This window comes from Branchiostoma belcheri, unplaced genomic scaffold, assembly GCF_001625305.1.
Source record: "Branchiostoma belcheri isolate BF01 breed outbred unplaced genomic scaffold, Haploidv18h27 scaffold164, whole genome shotgun sequence".
NCBI classification, from domain to species: Eukaryota; Metazoa; Chordata; class Leptocardii; order Amphioxiformes; family Branchiostomatidae; genus Branchiostoma; species Branchiostoma belcheri.
The window spans coordinates 463,372-483,562 of NW_017803091.1; the positions used below are offsets into that span (position 1 = coordinate 463,372).

Below are 20,191 nucleotides of genomic sequence, written 5' to 3' on the forward strand. Positions count from 1 at the left end.
TTGTCTCAGCAGAAATAGACACAAATAAAAGTAGACCTGTCCAGTTCTTCAAGAAATAGAATATTTCTGCGCTATTGTTGAGTATCAGAATTATTTATACTGATAAAAATTACAGCGAGACACCGAATCCAGTGTCAGGCCAATGTCAACTGCGTACAAGAAATCTTAGCGTGCACGTCGCGGGGCCGCTTGCGACAGGAATACGGCTAAAATGCAGGCACATCCACAAATATTTTGATCAAAAACATTATTGCTGGGATCTGAAATGTTACTGGGTTCTCCTTAGCGGGAGTTGTATTTTGTTTTGGTTGGTAAAACGGAGGGTAAAAATGCTAAAAATTTAGCGTGGGTACGACGAACCCACGCCGAGGCACGCCGAGGTCCGTATACTTCCGGTTTGCAAAATCACGCCGAAAACACCAAAAATCCCCATAGAAATATACATTTTCCCGAAAGATTCTTGGAACTATGCATTCCTTCACTAGAAGATCGATGTGTAGTTGTGGAAAAAGCGTTTTAGCGCTTATATTAAAACAAAGAAAATTTGTTTACATCGCGTCGGCCCGCTTGTATGTTACCGCGGCGAGCTGCTCCGACTGACGCACAACCAATCAGAGACGCGAAATGCGGGCACGTGACGCGAGATTTGCATACCGTCAAAATTTATGCAGCTAGCTGAGAAAGCCAGGAGCGGGGCATGAAACTAATTTTTGTGTCAAATCAGCGTCGTATTTCAAGAGATAAATGCCGGGAAACAAGATTTTCCTGCTTTTGAAAATGTATTTTACAAGTTCATCTTTGAATATCCGAGTAAAAATCTAACCGTTCGATGCCTGGTCCTTCGGTACGATACAGATCCCGTGTGATTCTCAGCACGAGCCATCGGTATGAATTTTTAACTGCAACCAAATCACTGTTACTCTGTACTAAGTAGCGTTTTGTTAAAAGATTCCATAGCCGGCAATTTTGTGTGACAAAAGAAAAATATTGGGACTTTAGTATTATCAAATATGGGGGATTTCCGGGGCCGGGTAACACTGTTGGGCCGGGTAAACCCATGAAAGGGGGGGGGGGGCGGAAGTCGGCATTCCCTTTTGTATTTGGTTCTGCTGTATAGCGAACTAAAATCCCTCGCGAACTCTCTATTTTGCTCCGCTGCGCGAAATTTAGTCCTCGCGAACATAAATGCATTTACAGTACCTCAATTCTTGGCTGATAACTCTGATATTTGAAGGCATGACTGTTTCTTGTTCTTTCCTGGGCTGGTATTAGATACATGTATAATAGTCGCTACCAACTGGGTCTATAGGCGCTACCAGGGGTCTAGACTTTTAGCCGAGCGGTTGGAGCGTCAGCATGTGGACTGGTGCCCGGGTTTGGTCGTGAGTTCTAACCCCGGCCTGGGACCAGGGTTTTTTATCTGTTTCTACTGGCTCCTCCTATTTCTTACAGTGGTTCCCACACAGGCCCTGGGAGTATTGGCAAAGAGTGCCGCTCCAGGGATGTCAAATTCAGAAGAGTCGAAGACGAATCTTGAAAAGAAAAGGGGGAGTAGCTATATATAGTGTAACAGTGGGGGGTTTATAGGCGCTACCAACTGACCCGGCCGATGGGTCTAGACTTTTAGCCGAGTGGTTTGAGCGTCAGGAATTGAAGCTGGTGCTTGGGAGGTCGTGGGTTCGAACCCCGGCCCGGGACCAGGAGGGTTTTTATCTGTTTCTACTCGCTCCTCCTGTTTCTACTGGACCTCTAATTGGTTATAACCAATCACATCAAAGGGATCCTTCTCAATAAGAAACTTCTCCACTAATATTGGTTCTCCTGATTTGAGGTGGTGGCTCTTACCTGAAGTAACATCTCCCCCTCTGGGAAGTAAGTGTCATGGTACTGCTGGCTGCCATGGCTGGTACCTCCGTCTGTTAGTCTGTTGGACAGACTGTTGGGTTTGTGTAGGGAGGCTGCAGAAACATACAGGGGAGAAACATGTCACATCTCATAATACTGCTTTCAACAACATCTTATTATTCCTGGATTATATATATATATTGTGTGTGTGTGTGTATGTCTGTCTGTGTGTTTGTGTGCGTGTGTCAGTGTGTGAGTGTGCATGCATGTGTGTGTGTTTGTGTGTGTGTGCGTGTGAGTGTGCGTGTGTGTGTGTATGCGTGCATGCGTGCGTGTGGTGTGTGTATGTGTGTTTGCTTGGGTGTCAGTATTTGAATGCAGCAAAGTGGCAAGAAGGAAGGGGAATTTTGTAACTGTAGAATGACTGCAAGCTTACTGCATGCAAGTAACAGTGTTACAAACTGAGGGCTTGTTATAGTTAATAAAGTTATTCAGTTTGAATTAAAGGGATATATTTCCTTGCCAGTTGTGGAAGTCTCATTTTAGGCAATAACTCTTTTTCCTAAGTATATACTTGTACCAAGAAAATATTTTCTATAGCTGTCCAACATTTCAAAACTTCTTCACATCTTGATACTGCAGTCATTGGGAACACCTCTGAAAAAATTCTTACTACAAATTACTAGTAGTATATCTGATATGTCAAACTCAACATGTCGATTTATTAATACATTTGTATGTAGGTTAATTCATTTGCATTCACTTTTGTTTGCATGTATAGTTATAGACCTTATGAAAGTTGCTGTACTTTTGTTGTGTCAATAAAGATTGTTGTTGGTTAGCAGTGGTTCTTAACTAGTTAGGGAGACATGTTCAGAACTTTTCTTTCTCAATAACTGACCTGCATTTACATGTATATTGTCTCTACCTGACTAATTCAGCGGGTACATGTAGCTGGGGTAGTAGAAAAAATTGGCCAAATATAATATGTTACAGAAATTGCCAGAAGAGTTAGCCAGCTGAGTTCTGGGCATACCAACTACATGTACTGGGAGTTTTCTATTGGGGACTATTAGCAATATGTATAATACCAAGAATATGATGTTCTAATGTTAGATTTCATCAATGATGATACTTCACAACAAAAAATGAAGTTTGTAAATTATAAATCACAAATGGTGCTAAATTCCATAAGTTATAACCACAATTATCACATTTGTTGGATATTCTGGCCTCTACTGTATGTCTTTGTGAAATCATAGTTACTGACTCTTGTACTGAATCAGAAAGTGGTTATTTCTCTGGAGCTATACCCATGGGGGATATCAGATCCAGCCATCAACATACCAGTCTATCTACCAGCCTGGCCTGGGCCTGTGCTGGGTTCTGGGGTTCAGTTAGGCAGAATGACCCTGGCCTGAGGGAATCAGCACAACGTTTCACTTCCCCTGAACACCACTTGGCAGTCTGCCTGAGCTTTTAGATTTCTCACACCTTTCTGAGCTAAAGATGCATCTTTAAATCAGTATTCTGAGAGAAAGCTGGCAAGTCTGGGTTTAAACTCTGGCCTGTCTCAAATGCCGTCAGCCAGGGGGAGGATAGTATTCACGCTCCAGTAGACCCGGGGGAAGTGAGCTTTGTTTACCGCCAAAGTCTCTTCAAAATTCACCCCTCACCTCGCCATGGGGCAGGGGTCACGACATCGCGTGTAAAGCAGGGGAATTTCTGCAGCAAAGAGAGACATCCTCGTATATCATAGGCAGGAGGGGGGAGACAAATTTCAAGCTAATTATGGAAGGAATATGAGTGCAGGGGGGATTTTTGGGCTTCAGAAATCAGAACAAAGTTAGGTGCAATTTTCTAACACAAATGAAATCAGACTTCACCAGTTAAAATCTGCTGGCTGCAGTGGAACTTTTCACCTGTTGTGACTTCATATATTTGTACTACTGAATATTTTATTCCCTCGCATTAGACCCTATGAGGGGATATGTCTAAAATGCCACATTTGACAAGCACTTGGGGACTGCATCAAGATAGGGAAAGTTCACAATCACACAATAATGGAGAAACCTGCAGTTGGACTGTAGGGGGAGCATATCAACATTTTAGGAATACTCCTCAGAGATTATGAAAGCACAATATATATAGTATCTTACTATACATAATTTGGAGCACTAGAGGCTGACAGTATCACCACATAACATAACTATTTATAACATGTCAAGTGTCATTCAATAAAGAACATACTGATTCTAACAAAATAAAAACAAAACTGAAAGAGAAAGAGTAGCCATTGAACAATATTTGAAGGTGACAATGTGCTGTGCTTTACATTGTCCTTTAGTCCTTGATTTTTATATTCCAATAGACTTATTTATTAAGTCTGTCTTGCTTCTAGATCCTTCAAGGTTTGGAAGTAAGATTAATATTAAAGAATCGTGTATGTGTCAGTCTGTACTCAGACCTTTACTGAAGCATAAAGCTGGTTCTGTTACATGGAAGTTATCGAATCAGAGGTCTTCTGAAAAGTTTCAACTATTTGGTAATAATGAGATGCGATTTAGTTTTATCATAATATCATATAATAATATTATCATTATTATAATTAGATTATCATTATAATATCCACTACCTATTTATGAGCACAAAATTTGAAAATGAAGGAATCTTCTTTTTTGCCCGTCTAGTTTTTTTTTTTTCGCCTGCTCACATTAGATTTGGAGTCTGGAGAGCATGTCATCCACAAAATTTACTTGCTGTGGCCATAATACAGAATCAATTATTGTTTCTGCTCTACTATAATAACAAAAGCTTGAGTGTTTGAAGTTAATCAGCTATTCCAAATGCAAATCCTGCAATGTTTTACACTGTTTTTAGATTGCATTCAGTGTTGTATAAATACAATATTTGAAAGTTACATGTACTACTAGAAGGCTTTTGCCTTGTAAGATGTAACAACATTTTCAAACTTAATTCCATATTCTCTCAAGCAGATTCTTTCATGTGAAAATCTCATCAAACTTTGTTCACATAGAACCTTAATATTTGAAAATTGATGAGTTTCATTCTCTTTATGCAGCCACATGATACTAAAATAGTTTTGTCATTCGTGAATAGTGTCATCAGGTTGGTAAGACACTGAATGGTGACTCTTCATTCAGACAACATTATTTAGTTATGTCATTTTTTAAAACTCTCTATCCTGGCTTGGCTTCACTGATTAAGATTTAAAATAATGTTTGACTAACACGACAAGTACGTTTAAAACAACAAACAAAGGTTTTAAAATGGGAATCAGCTAAATTTTTTTTTTCATGTGCTGATTTTTCAATTTTTCAAATCCTGACGCTCATTTTTTTGCAATTTTTTTCATGCCAGCAAAACCCTGACCTGTAGGATTGGATGCAAAGTGCTGGTTATACATGTACATTGTAGGTGAGGATTTTAAGTTTTTCCACAGGAGAAAGCTGGCTGGTATATGTTGTGTTGTACCTGTCAGACTTCAGGTGAGGTGGGTTTTTGCTGCTTCAATACACCTTAACAAAGCCACTCACCTCTGCCACCATCACCTGAAGCAGTTAATTACTGTCTTTGTTATTTCCTGTTGTTATTTATGGTTGCTCAGCTGAGAGAAAATGGTGCCAGCAGCCTGCTGTGAAACAAAGCCAGGCTTCATAGTTCAGACAGTCAGGACACTGCCATTATCATCACTTTACTGCTTCATTCTTACTGCTGAGTAAACACTGATAACAAGACTACTGACAAACTGTGCATTCTATCCTACACTACTACTGCCCATCCTGCCACCAGTCAAACCTTGTTGGGCTGATGTTTGGGCTTCTGAAAGAGTTCAAACTGCTTTTTTGTTGGGTCTTATCGGAGTTGAGATTAACACCTGGGGCTATTTAACAAAGAACAAGGCCTCACAGTGGAGGTTGAGTCTGTAGGCACGCAATGTCAGCCTAGAATTAACTTTACCCAGAGCTGACAAGTGGCCGTAGGGCTGCACTTGTTTGTACAGAAGAATAAAAAATGTAAGCAGAGAAATTCTTTTACTTATAGAAAGTATTTGATATAGGTACATTTGAACCCAGAATTCTCCCATTCATGATAATTACAATCATGGCAACAATTGTAGTTATTGTTCCCATATTTAGACCTTTTGCAAAAACTGTATGACAGGTGTCAGTTGGTCCAAACTGAGAACATCAGGGTGCACTAGAAGTCAACATAGCTGAACCTGCCACAACTGTTCTTAGTTTCTAATCCAATGTTTAGAAAAAAAAAACAGAAAAATGGAGACAGACTTGGCATGGTAACAGCAAAACAGGTGTCATACAAGAAAAAACATCATATCCATGTGCAAGTAAGATGTAATGTCATCTCTCTACAGCTGGAAGACAGTAGAAAAATGTCTATGCATGATGTACAAAATGGCTAATAAACTGGTGGACATCCCAACTACATTGTACTAAGTACCTAATACCAGCCCAGGAAAGAACAAGACATAGCCAAGCCTTCAAGTACCAGAGTTATCAACCAAGGGTTGAGGTGCTCAAGAATTCATTCTTTCCTAGAACTATTGCAGAGTGGAAGTCACTGTCACCAAGTACAGTAGGGGCATTGTCAATAGATAGCTCTAAACAATGTCTAGAGTTAGAAGTTCAAGGGTTAGGTGTAACAAGTTGATCAGTGTAATGTGGCCAGCTGCCGCCGCACCGCGTGCCTGCGAAGCTGGTGTGTTACGCCGAAAGGCAGTTATACCGGCGATACAGATACAGAAGCTGGTGACACCGAAAGGCAGTTATACTGGCTATACAGATACAGAAGCTGGTGTGTTACGCTGAAAGGCAGTTATACTCTGGCTATACAGATACAGAAGCTGGTGTGTTACACCGAAAGGCAGTTATACTGGCTATACAGATACAACCTGTCAGGGAGAAGAACCAAGAAATCTCCACCTGACTGAGTGTACCCAGTCCTGGAGAGGTGATTATATGACTAACAAGATTTCCCTGACATCCCCTAATGATGGCCTTGGTGCCTGGCAGGATTACACCATGGCACGAGCCAGCTATTGAGAGAGGTGTCACCAGAAAGCCTTGAAATGGAAATGGGGCGGCCCATTCTCGCTTTACTGACTCCTCTGTAGTTCCAATTTGTGTGTTGAATAATGAATGAGGTCCATGAGGCACAAATGGACCACTGAGCATCAATCCTGGCTCCAGCACAGCAGGAAAGTCAACAGAAATGTCAATTTACTGCATCAATAATTTCAGCCTGGCTGGTTTTTATCATATACACTGTCTGTCATAACCATCGCTGAGTCATCTTACATTTACTCTGAGTCACTAAAATGATTGTGGGGTCTTCGTGAAACTATCGACTTGAACTAAGGCCACACCAATTTAACTGACTGACTCTTGGATTCGCCCGCTTCTGAATCAACTCCAAAATGCTCATAATTTGGCTTAAACAATTTTTTCATGCCAGCAAAACCCTGACCTGTAGGATTTGATGCAAAGTGCTGGTTATACATTGTAGGTGAGGATTTCAAGTTTTGCCACAGGAGAAAGCTGGCTGGTGTATGTTGTGTTGTACCTGTCAGACTTCAGGTGATGTGGGCTTCTGAATCAACTCCAAAATGCTCATAATTTGGCTTAAACAGTTGAAGAAAGGTCCTTGTCTTCATAGTTTTATCAGAAAAAAGTTGTTACAGTTTTTCCATTTATCAATGCATTGGTTTGCTAAAAATTCATTGTTTGAATTATATACCAGCTTGGCATGATGATTTCAATTTGCTCCTATCATGGCTTTGGGAACTTTCAGAGGATGCCTAAGTCTGTTTTTATTTTTCGCCTTGTCACTTCATATTTTTTCTGATAAAATCCAACAAATGTAATTGGTGTGGTCTATGGTGTACACAAAACATAGAGAAGACCCTAATAGTAATAATGTAGTTCTCCACATTGATAAGTTTCAATCATGACTTGTCTGATATACACACATTTCTTACACACTAACCTAGAAATACCAACAATACTACCTGATAGCATGTTAATTTGAGATGAAGAGAAACTTCATGGTAAAAAATGCTACACATAAACTAGAAAGGTAACATTTGCAAAGCAAATGCATGTTTACCTCCGCATATGGTCTGCTCTTTTAATTCTTACTCAAACACATTCATACAAATGGTCAGACAGGAGTCTAAATCCCTCCTAGTATAAAATTGCAACATTATATAACCCAACACCAGTTACCATGGTGAGAGACGTCAACAAATCGACCTGACAAATCAGGTCAAGTCAGAGGTCAGTGTTTGAAATGGAAGAAGAGGAAACGTAGCAAAAACAATATGTTTTCCTTTGGTCAACATAAATATCAAAGTACTGTATATATCTGGATAGAAGGAGACCAGCACAGGTGGCCTGTGCACTATCAAACAAGTCACAACAGAACTGTAATGTTTATAAAGAGAACAAACCTGACCTAAATATCTAATGCAAATGTTGTAACTGTTTCTGTTAGTGTTACGTGGACAACATAATAAACTTGACAAAAGGCACATATGTGATAATATTTAGTGTGTAGGTAACTCATTGGTAGACGAAAGTCAAGGTCAATTTTGGACCTCCTGGTGGCTTTCCTTGGTGCTGAAGACGACTTTCACACATACAGGATATGAAATGTGGGACCATCAATTACAATAGCTTATGCTATTACAACCGTACTTGCATAATGGATAACTCAAACAAGACATTTACAAAAGCTCCAAACATCTCATGGAGGTACCACAGGGCTGGAAATACTGGTTGCATGTGCACCTTAGTGCACCTAAAATTGGAGCTGTGCACCCAATTTATTTCTGTGGGTGCACTGGTGCACCCAAATATTTTTTGAACGTATTTCATACATACTAAATGTATTATAGTATACAGGAATTCTTGGAGTCTGTCAGAAAGATAATAAAATCTTTGTTGTAGTAGTTCTATAAGATTTTGAAGTTAGCTCCCATTTCATATTCAAGCTTAGAAGAGAAGCAGTAAGATCTGTTATCAGGTTTTGTTGTGTATGGTGCACCCAAAAAAATTTTGTGCACCTAATTTTTTAGGTTGGGTGCACCAGTGCACCTATTCACAAAAATGAATTTCAAACCCTGTACTGTATCACTCTCTTGTGGAGGTATGAGAACTTCATACTCTTGTTTACTAATGCAAATGTTGCTTTACATATAATAATTATGTAACATACCACACCAGGATTGTAGACAATGTACAACAATAGTACAGTCCTTTGTCCACCTAACACTAACAGACACTACAGGCTGGGTTTATTGACCCTGCATCAGTGTATTGATGTGTATTGACAGGTTGCTGATAAGTGCTGCAGCCCTCCCCCTGATAAATAATGCAGACCTGGCCATGCGGGTAGATCCTCTCACTGATTATGTAGGACCAGACATTTTACTTTTCTTTCATGGACAAAAAATTAGAGAAAATTATAGAATCTGAAAAGGGGGAGGGAAACAGGAAAGGGAACTGCTTGAACCACCATACTTTGCTGAAAGAAACACAATCTTTTTCCCCACTTTGAACAATATACAATATACTTAAATGCTGATGAACAACATATATTTTACACAAATCTGAAGTTTACTTGAATCCTGCATTTCCTCATTTGTTTCAATGTACTTTCATGTTCATGGTTTTCACAGTCACTTCTGTACTGCAAACTCATCATTATCACTAACAAATCAATCACCCGACTTTTTTTGTGTGACTTTTTTTGGGGGGGTGCCCTTGCCCCCAGTGGAATGTATGGTTCCGAGAACACCTCCATTTTTTTCAGACCATGAAATTTTTCTACCATGAACACAAAGTGAACAACAGTAGGTACATGGGGATGAACTAGGCACACCATACCCAGTCAAACTACAGCACAGCTTACTTCATCATCTAATAGAATACATTAAAGAATGTTTCAATCTTAGAGACTACATGTTAGAGAATAGTTAAACCTTTATTGTTACCAATGATATATATTCTGTATGTAATTTGCCACATACATAATTCTGTACGTCGGGTGAAGTCATCCATACATTGTTAGACCTTTAGTTGTAGAAGACCATACAAATGTCCCTGTACTTTTTGTTGTGTCAATAAAGAAGCTCTTCTGTAGGATATGTACATGTATAACATACACACTTGCCATCAAACATGGCTCAAGTCTCCATACCCACACAAGGCCAGCTCTCCCACAACTGACCAGTCCACTTCTCCCACCTATCAACACTTCAGACCAGCAGATAACCATCTCTAACCACTGCTGACCTGATTAAGTCCATTTCCTCACATGTCTAACACACCAGGGCCACACCAAATGGCTTTGTTGGTTCATAACTTTTCAGAATAAATTATAACAACACCACTATACAATGTACATTGTAGATGATGTTGTGAAAAGAACTTACAACTTGCTGAATAAGATTTCACATTAGTCTCATTAGAAAAGGCAGGGAATCTTTCCCATTTTGGCAACATGGACTAGTTATACATTCAGACTGTCATTCATATTTCTGTATATATAAAGAAACTTTATTCGCAAAATCATATATAGAGAGAGAGAGATATAGATAAATAGAGAGTAATAGTAGTTATGTGTACAGTATTTTCTTATCAATCTTGTGAAAGTAAGTAAACAAATTCAGATGTATCTTGTACAAATTATATGTCTGTCTAACTTCTGTGTCAAGCACTTACATGTAAAAATGTAAGTTATTCACAATACACAATACTAATATTTATTATGACAACAGTTGTCAAAATGAGTTTAGGGACAAAAATTACATTGTTCAAATTTCTGTGTTTCAGGGGTCTTCATTTCACGATAAAAATTCTATATTCAAGCAAAAGTAAAGACTGAACAACCGAGTATACCTCTAGGACACTACACATGGTAAGATAAATAACTAGTACACAGCCTTCCAAACAAGCTTACCAAGTTTCTAACCAATCCCATGAAACATAACAGATGTACACAGCACATCTGCAAGTTGTTGTAGCAGGCAACCAGACCCTTTTATAGGTGTTGTAGAAGGTCAGACTGTGGCTTCAAACTGCTCCATTTCTACTCCAACATTGCACTGTTTATTGGACACAACTGGTCACACAGAATATGGAATTCATCCAAAATAAGGATAAGGCCACACCAATTTAATTGGTTGTTTCTCGGATTCGCCCTGTCCATTTTTTTTCTGATTTGCGAAAAAAAATTGTTTTGTTCTAAATCAACTGCAAAATGCTCAATAAGACATGTACATATTTGGGGCGCAACGGTTGAAGAAAGTCCTTTTCTTCCTAGATGTTAAAGTTTTTCAATGTAACAATGCAATTTTGTTTCATCAAAAGTTCAAAATCTATTGTTTTAATTATAAACCAGCCTGGTATGTTCACTTCATGGCTCATATTGTAACATTTCCGGCTACACTCCCTGTCGCTCCATATTTTTTCTGAAAAAATCCGAGAAACAACAAATTAAATTGGTGAGGCCTAACCTAAAAACAACCCTGATTTACGTACATACCGCACGTATTGACTTTCAGAGGACATTACATGGTAAATAACTTTTGATCTAGTTTGTGATTTCTATTATATCATTTGTTGTCTCTTGATTTCCAAAATGTTGGAATGTTTATTATAGGATGTCATCTACCAAATTTACTCAGTATGGCTTTGTCAAACAAACAAGTTATTGGCCAAGTCATAATTACAGTTGTATCAATTTACCAATACTAGATAGAAATTTGGCCCACAAAACTTTAACCATTTAAAAGCTTGAAACTGTCCCAAAACATTGAAACATAATGTGATTTTGATCATAACTGTCCCAATAAGTCAAAGACATGATAATCATTTCTTCTATACTACATTTTATCTATTTGTACATTGTAACCACTCCTACATACAATGTTGTGAAAATGAACTTTTTTAATAACTTAAGCTGTATCTTACACAAGCAATTCTACCTGCATCTGTATAGTGGGTATAACCACCCTTCGGCATAACACACCAGCTTCACAATTGACTGTACATGGACATGTTGGTGAGCCTTATGACACTTAGACCTAAACAATGCTGTACCTGTACTTTAATGACATAGGTAACTGGCATCTCTAAGTACTACTCAGTAGGGTAGGTCCATTTGAATGAATGATGACCCTTTGTAGATGGTAAAACAAGGGTAGAATGAGAACAACTATTCTTATGAGCTGCCCCAGGGTTAGAAGTAAGGACAAAGAAGGTATAATGGTCAGAAGTGTTGTGAAACAGGAATGTAGGGATGATATCAGGGCCAGGTGGGTCAGTGCTGTGATTTATAATGTCAGACTAGACAGGTTGTCTTCATGGGTTGTCTTTTCCCATGATTAGGCCACAGCAAGTAAATTTTATGGATGACATCCTCCGCAGACTCCAAATTTAATGCGAGCGTGCAAAAAAAAAAACAAGGCGGGCCGAAAAAAAAGGTTCCTACATTTCAAAATTTTGACTCAATCATTGTACAAATGGTTTGATTCATTGGGAACATCACATATACACAGTCAGCATCACGTATCACTGCATCAAAGTAAGAAACAAAACATTAAATCATAGCCTTTTCTTGTCTCCTCTCTTCATAGTTATCTGCCATCCACCTTCCGGCATGGCAGCAGACATCTTTGCCCATTTTCGGCATGTTGACCACTGTCAGAAGGCAACAAAATTTCTTGTTTTTTTTTCCCAAAATCATGCAAAAATTAATGTGCGCGCGAATGTCATCCATAAAAATTACTTGCTGTGGCCTTAGCGAGCTTTGCTAATTCACCGATAATCGCTTAATCTCTTTTATTCAACGCACAGCGTTGTCAGAAAATTCTTTGTGAAGCAGAATCGGTCGCTTTAATAATTCCAGGTAACATTACTAAAAAACCCTTTGATTGCCCCAAAACCTTGTAATGAAATGTGCAACGACCAAAAACTAGTTTTCCAAGACACACCACATGAATGCATGAAAAAACAATCTTGTACTCATTGTTTGTTATTGTTTTTACGCCTTCCTAAATTTACCATAAACATTGCCAGGTTCCCCCATACAGACCCTCTTCATTATTTGGTCTCTCCTCTGCTCTACTTGGTGTAGGACTAGAAGTAGGTAACAGGTTGGTAAACAATCACAACTTGGAGGGTCTATGGAAAGGCAGGCCATTAAAATTGTTCAATTTGATTGGTGCCAAAAATGTGGTGCCAAACTCAGCCGAAGCCTGCCTGCTGATGTTTTGCAGCGAGGGAAGGGAGGGGTTCAAAGTTATGAGGGTTGAAAAATTTTGATGAGAATTTCTCATCACTTTTGTAAGCAGATGATCCTAGCGGGCATGTGGCGCTCTGCGAGTGGCCGATATGATACCACTCATCACGGGCAGGAATGGGGCGGCCGCGAATGACGGACACCGGCACGCTATCAGTTCCCTTTCAGTAGTCAAGATGCGCATAATCCGCACGTTTACTGACTTTCCTGACTCGCCCCAAGCGAGACGGCGCTTATTGAAGACGCCAACCCTGGACTAACAAGTTCCCCCTGCAGGTCGCAGGGCCTCCCTGCTCTTGTCACGCAATCTGCACAACACTGTCTTTGTCCAGATGTGGGCCTGGCCCAACCCAACTGTACCAGGGGTGGGAGGGACCGCAACACAGCCAGCCTGCTCTATAAATGTGACCTAGACACAACTTTATCACCTATCTCTACTGCTTCAGTGGTAAAATCAGTCTGTAAAGTCTGTGTCTTTGCTGCAGTTTGAGCCAGCAGCAGAGGAAAGGGAAAAGTAATTACACAGAGGTAAGCTGATCCGCACACTGTAAACAAAGCCAAGCATGTGCCGCCTGTGTTCCTGACATGACAATGTGGAAAGGACTCCTTCTCTTCATGTTTGACTTCGGGGTGAAAAAACCAATTAGATACTAGACACTTCTCTGAGGTGGGCCCGTGCCAAGCCTGGAAAAAAACACAGCCCTCCCTCATCTTTACTTGTAGACGTTTCAGACAGATTTGCTCGTTCAAGTTCAAACACAGGCTGGTCAACATCTGAAGTTCATTATGGTTATATCAAAATGACAGATGAATTTGGCAGGTTTGCACACCAGTGCACACCAGCACCCTACAGCAGAGTTCTGGCAGTTAGGAAGAAGCAGACAGGGAGTCATGTCCATGACTTTCCCAAACGGGGTTAAAATAATCATAAAGTAATTATGTAAATCACGCAATTGAATATTCACATCTTTGGAAATGAAGCCTAGCCAAGATATTATATAATATTTACCGTTACTATTTCCTTTGGGGAGGGCCCGCGAAACACTACTGAAACAACTGAGGAAACTGTATTATAAACTTGAATCAGAACGAGGACAGAAACTGTGCAGGGTTGAAGGGTCACTCATGCAATCCTCAGTTTCCTGTGTCTGACCTTTTGTTCTGCCAATCTTCCCCCCTCCCCCACCTGTTGTCAACATAGTGCTGTCAACATACTTGTGGGACAAACATACACACAAACCCACAGGTTAACACTTCAATACCCATTACATGGTCAACATGAACAGACTAGAAGTTACAACTTCTATGCACTGGACAAAAAGTATCCTTATATCCCCCATGTAGAGCCCAAATCAATATTTTTAATCAATTGTAAAATTTGAACTTTACAATGGTTTTACGTCTAAGTGCATCCTCTTAATTTCAATGCTTTATCTTCAACTTAAGAAACTATCCTGGCATTTAAAGATGACATGTTTAGCTTTACTGATAACTTTTATATCCAGCAAAATTTGGAGGTCATTCTAATACTACATGAATATTGAACACAATATACATGTCATATATGGAAAACAGCCACAACATTCATTTGTGCACATTATCAAAAGACAAGTCCACACTGTCAGTTCCCTATCTACCTCATTAAATCAATCACATAAAGTGAAGCGGACAAGTCAAGCTGAAGTACCGATCAAGTGAAGCTAACGTCTTTTTATCTGTGTCCACACAGGTGGTTAATGTTTCCCCTCCCTTCAGGCCATAGGTACAATGGCAGTAACTCTGTGATGTTAAACAGGCCATATCTGGATAAAAGAAGCACTATGTTTATTACTATGTATACTTAAAGTGGTCCTAAAGTTTGAATTTGAACTCATTACATAAAATCCTGTGTACGTATTTTTGTCATTTTTCTCTGGAAAAAAATATATGCTACTATCAAACCAAGGAGGTTTCATAGTAATGATTTAATGATTAAATGATCAAACATTTATGCCGGCCTTTTTGATGTTTGTTCTTGTTGATATCGCCAATAGTCTGCCGAATCCATGACTTTCTACATACATGGTGCGTTCTAGGGACTCAAAGTAAGAAAAAGTGAAGTCTCAACTCAATCTAACCGCATTTGGGATCTTCACGACGTTGGGTAGATGTGTCAACACAAAATATTTCTGAAATCGAAGCTAAGGCCATACAGATTTAACTTCTTGGTCCCCTGACCTAAAGAATGTAAACAATGCACAATCAAAACCTCAAGCGAGTCTGACAGTAAAGTATACAATGTTATGTACATGGACCTGTAACATGTACCTTAGTAGTTCACACGGTAGTTTTGCTCTAAGTTATGCTTGCATCTTTGCCTCAAATTTTTATTTTAGAATATCCAGAGAACCAAGAAAAAAAATTGGCAATTGTTCATCTACAATACATGCTTACAACTATTCCACCACTTCACATCAAATTAGTGACAACTATTGCTACATTTTCCTTCCTCTCTAGCTAAGACCACACCAATTTAATTTGTTGCTTCTCAGATTTTTTCATTAGAAATATGAAGCGACAGGGCGAAATAGAAAAAAAAACAGGCCAAGGCACCCCATGATGTTACCATGTACAATATGAGCTATGAAGTCAACACACCAGGCTGGTTTATAATTAAAACAATATATTTTGAACTTTAAATGAAACAAAGTTGTTACATTGAAAAACTTTTAACAACTAGGAAGAAGAGGACTTTCTTCAACCGTTTGAGCCAAAATATGTCTTTTATTGTGCATTTTGCAGTTGATTTAGAACCTAAAAAAAATAAAAATAATTTTTTTTTTTTTGCAAATCAGAAAAAGATGGACAGGGTGAATCTGAGAAACAACAAATTAAATTGGCGTGGCCTTAAGTTCAAGTTCCCTGGAATGGACTAATGATTGCCTTACTTGCCATAGTGAGAAGTTCCCTCACATAAAACTATTAGAAGTAAGCAGCTACAGACAGAATGTCCTGATGGAATTTTAAAAAGGCCCAGGAGGCCTGGGTGAATATACAATCACAAGTACTGCAGGTTGGTGTTTGGAATACTTTCAATATGGTTTCACCTGGTACTTTGCAATTATTCTTCAGTTTACATACTTCATTTCCAACTATATGTACATCTGCAAAGGAGAATACATTTTAATCATCACTTGTTTGTTTGTTTGTTTTTCTGTACATACAAAATCATTTACAACCAGAGTTCTACGACCTCATACCTTTGCCAAATAATGTCAACCTTTGATTATGTACCCACTGATTATGTAAATAAGTTCATAATTTGCATGACTTATATCAGTTGCTCATATTCTCTACCCAATGACAGTCTTATTTCAAACAAAGAAAGCTATTCTAGCACTTCCTCATAAATTATGCAAATGAGGTCAATTGGAATAAGTTATGTTTGAGGATGTTCATGTTCACTTGACTTCCAAATGCAACCTGATTTGCATTAAGTCAGTATTTGGGGCGCAGAACCAAATCAGTTAATTGACTGCACGGAAATGACTTCTGACCTCCGACCTGAGGTCGCATTCGGTTTCCGTTCTAATAGCGTGCTTAGTGCAGTCACTCTAGCAAATCCTCGAAAAAATCCTTCAAAAATCCTCGTTCAAATCCGACAATTTTTCGGAAGATATGGCTCCCAAACGTTCGAAGAAGTGTCCAGGATGCCACTTGGACGTCGCCCTGCACAAATCGGGCGTTGCTGGCAAGGATTGCACGGGGATTCTGGAAGACAACGGCGCTGTGGGTCAAGGCATGCAAGGCGCCATGGCCGAGCTACAACAGCGCAAGGCAGAGCTTACCCAGCGCCTAGAGTTGAAGAAGCTTCAGCGGGAAGTGGATGCGCTAGAGAAGGAATTGGCCACAGACACCACTACAATCTTTACCAAGCCCAGCACCTGTATTGTCATCTTGAGTGAGAGTGCAGATAATTATATATATAAAATATCTAACAATGTTCACCTTTACCTAACATCCAAACAGTTGCAAGTATGAAATTCCTGTCATTAAAAAACAGTCATTTCTTTATCAATTATCAAGAATCATATACTGGCAGATATGTAAATTGGCAGATCTTGGCAGATATGTAAATTGTAATGTTTATGTTTTTGTTTATGTTTATGAAGATGTACAATATTTGAGGAAGGATTGGCATAACAGGTGACTACCACCTCTTCAAAGATGTCAAACCACACTGTAAGTATAAATTTGAACCACTCACACTCTTTCTGATAAGTGTGGTGGGACCTTTAATTAACATGCTTGAGGTGTGACTCCCTAACCGAAGGTACCCATTCACACTGAAGTAAAGAAATAGGTACCATGTAGGATAAGATCCTTTGCCTGCTATTTTTTTCTATAAAGATTTGAGAACCAACTAATTGATACGAGAATGATGCGTCTTTATAAACATGTACAGAAAAATACATGAGCAAGAAGACTATTGGAAGTGCGAGCAGGTGCAAGTTTAATGGATAGTAGCACTTCCATGCTGGAGTGTAGACACTAATGTTCCATGTACATGACCCAAGAGACCAAAACTAACTTCCTCTCCTAAAAACCCTGGGGAATCTCTGCTCACATTTCCATTTCCGAATGGAATCATATCCAGAAGGTACATCAATGAATATATTCCATGTAACAAGTTCACAGTCACCTGCACATTTCACTTGAATTCAGAAAAACAAATGAAGTAAAACCAGTGCAAATTTAATTTATACAGTATGTACTTTGCCGAGTGAATTTCATCAAATAACAAAAGTGGATTTTTTTCAATACTACAATACACTACATTGTAATCATGATATGCTAAATGTAACATTGTTTAACACAACTCGAAAGAATATTTCTATGAAGGTCTTCAGCCTACCAAAAACGTTGTATTCCTACTTAAATATTTAAGGCCACAGCAAGTAATTCTTATGGATGACATCAGCGCGCGCATTAATTTTTGCTGATTTTGGGGAAAAAAACAATAAATTTTGTTGCCTTCTGACAGTGGTCAACATGCAAATATGTGCAAAGATGTCTGTTGCCATGCCGGAATGTGGATGGCAGATAACTATGAAGAGAGGAGACAAGAAAAGGCTCTGATTTAACGTTTTGTTCCTTACTTTGATGCAGTGATATGTGACGCTGGATGTGTATATGTGATGTTCCCACTGAATCAAAACCATTTGTACCATGATTGAGTCAAAATTTTAAATTGGAGGAACCTTGTTTTTTTTTTGGGCCCGCCTTGTTTTTTTTTTTGCCCGATCGCATTAGATTTGGAATCAGCGGAGGATGTCATCCATAAAATTTACTTGCTGTGGCCTAAGTTCTATTTTGTAAATTTATTACATACTTGCAAATAAACAAACTAAAAATTCTAGACAGCCTTCTCAAAACAAGCCGGCTACCGGCGAAAATCGCCGCCTACTCAAATTTTTGCGCCGGCTACTTTCGTCAAAATTTTCAAATTTTTGCGCCGGCTACTTTCGTCTAAATTTTCAGAAAAACAAGTAAGCTCCGTTACATTTTCTCACAAACTTCACCGGCTCATTTCTTCTGACGAACTTCAGACAAATTTCTGCTAGCTTTCTGGATCTGAAAACTGCTTCTTTCTTAGCCTCCTGTGCAGATTTCTAGTGCACGAGTCAGCGTTTGCTTCTACGAGCGGCCCGCGGCCGGCCAGATAGCGGCCGAAACTTTACGGGGGGAGGGTCTTGTTCGGGGCTCGAGTTGTATCCGCGGAGCTGTATCGCTCGAGCTAGGCGGAACTTGCTTCGTAAACTCGTTGCTCACGAAAATTTATCAAGCCGCTACCTTCCCAACTTCTCCCGGCACTAGTAACATAAATTTCCTGCTACAAATAACTAGTACAAATCACGTCAAAAAATATCAAGACATGTATAGAAGCGTGTTCATATCTTTCATACACAGAGACAAATTTTCAAAAAACAAATCGCCATCAGCGAGATTTCACAGCTGTTTCATTCATCAAAAGTTCTTGTCGATCGTAAAATGATCACTCATCTGTTGTCTCCACTAGTGTGGCATTTGTAGCTTAATCACGGCTAGCCAAAAATCAGCGTCAAAACCCCGGAATAAAAACACGCACACTACGCATCGCTGTACAAAAACAGGAGCTTTCAGGCGCCATCTTGTCATGAATATTAAGTAGCAGCGTGCGATCGACGCTCTGATTGGTTCACCTCACATGACCTGCGTTCTGATTGGATAAGCGATGTGGCCAGCAGCCGGCAGCGCGGGAAGATTTTTCTTCGCCGGCAGGCTCTCGCCGGTGAAGAAGAGACACATTTACGCTGCTTTCTACGTTTTTTCTACGACTACTAAGCAACATCCTATTAAAGAAATACATAATTAAAAGAATTTTCGGGAAGATGTATATTTCTCTACGCCGATTTTTGGTCCATTTTCTCGTAATTTTCTTGTTCAAGGAACCCGGAAGTCAGTGTACCGGGACGCGGGGTGAATTTCCATAGGGCATTTATGGATCGCACCCCGCTAGAATTAAACCGTCAAAACAGAAACAAAACTTCCAAAAAGCGAAACTGTGACATTTTTTCACATCCCAATGATTATGTTTTCGATCAAATTGACATTTAAATATGCTTTCTTTATTTTTCTGCATTTTGTGGCCGGGCGCAAGGACCGCGCGTAATACGATCGGAGTGGCAAACAATTTTTAAATATTAATTATACAGCCTTTTTCCGGAATTATTTGTGCACGAACAGTAAATTTTGGAGCCACAAGATTGCCATAAAAGCTACTCAGAATGTATCAAAAACGATGTTTAGGGGTCTATTTTTTACGATTTCCTCCGGGGGAGGCCCCCCGGACCCCCCCAACGGGAGGGGGGCCAACCCCCTCCCGTACCCTCCCCCTGCGAGCCGCTGCGCGGCTCGCTTCGAGCCACTTCGTGGCTCGCCTGCTACTTTTTCTTATCAGCCACCTACTCTACATTTTTTT

General features: G+C 39.5%; 1 protein-coding gene across 2 annotated transcripts in view; it reads right to left on the reverse strand.

Moving 5' to 3' along the window:
- LOC109466370 (aryl hydrocarbon receptor-like) overlaps positions 1-20,191 on the reverse strand; it is a 68,710-nt gene that overhangs the window by 23,636 nt on the left and 24,883 nt on the right. For both annotated transcript variants that reach the window (XM_019764082.1, XM_019764083.1), the window contains exon 4: positions 1,846-1,958. In XM_019764082.1, coding sequence (XP_019619641.1) covers positions 1,846-1,958 — 113 coding nt within the window. The remainder of the gene's footprint in view (positions 1-1,845; positions 1,959-20,191) is intronic.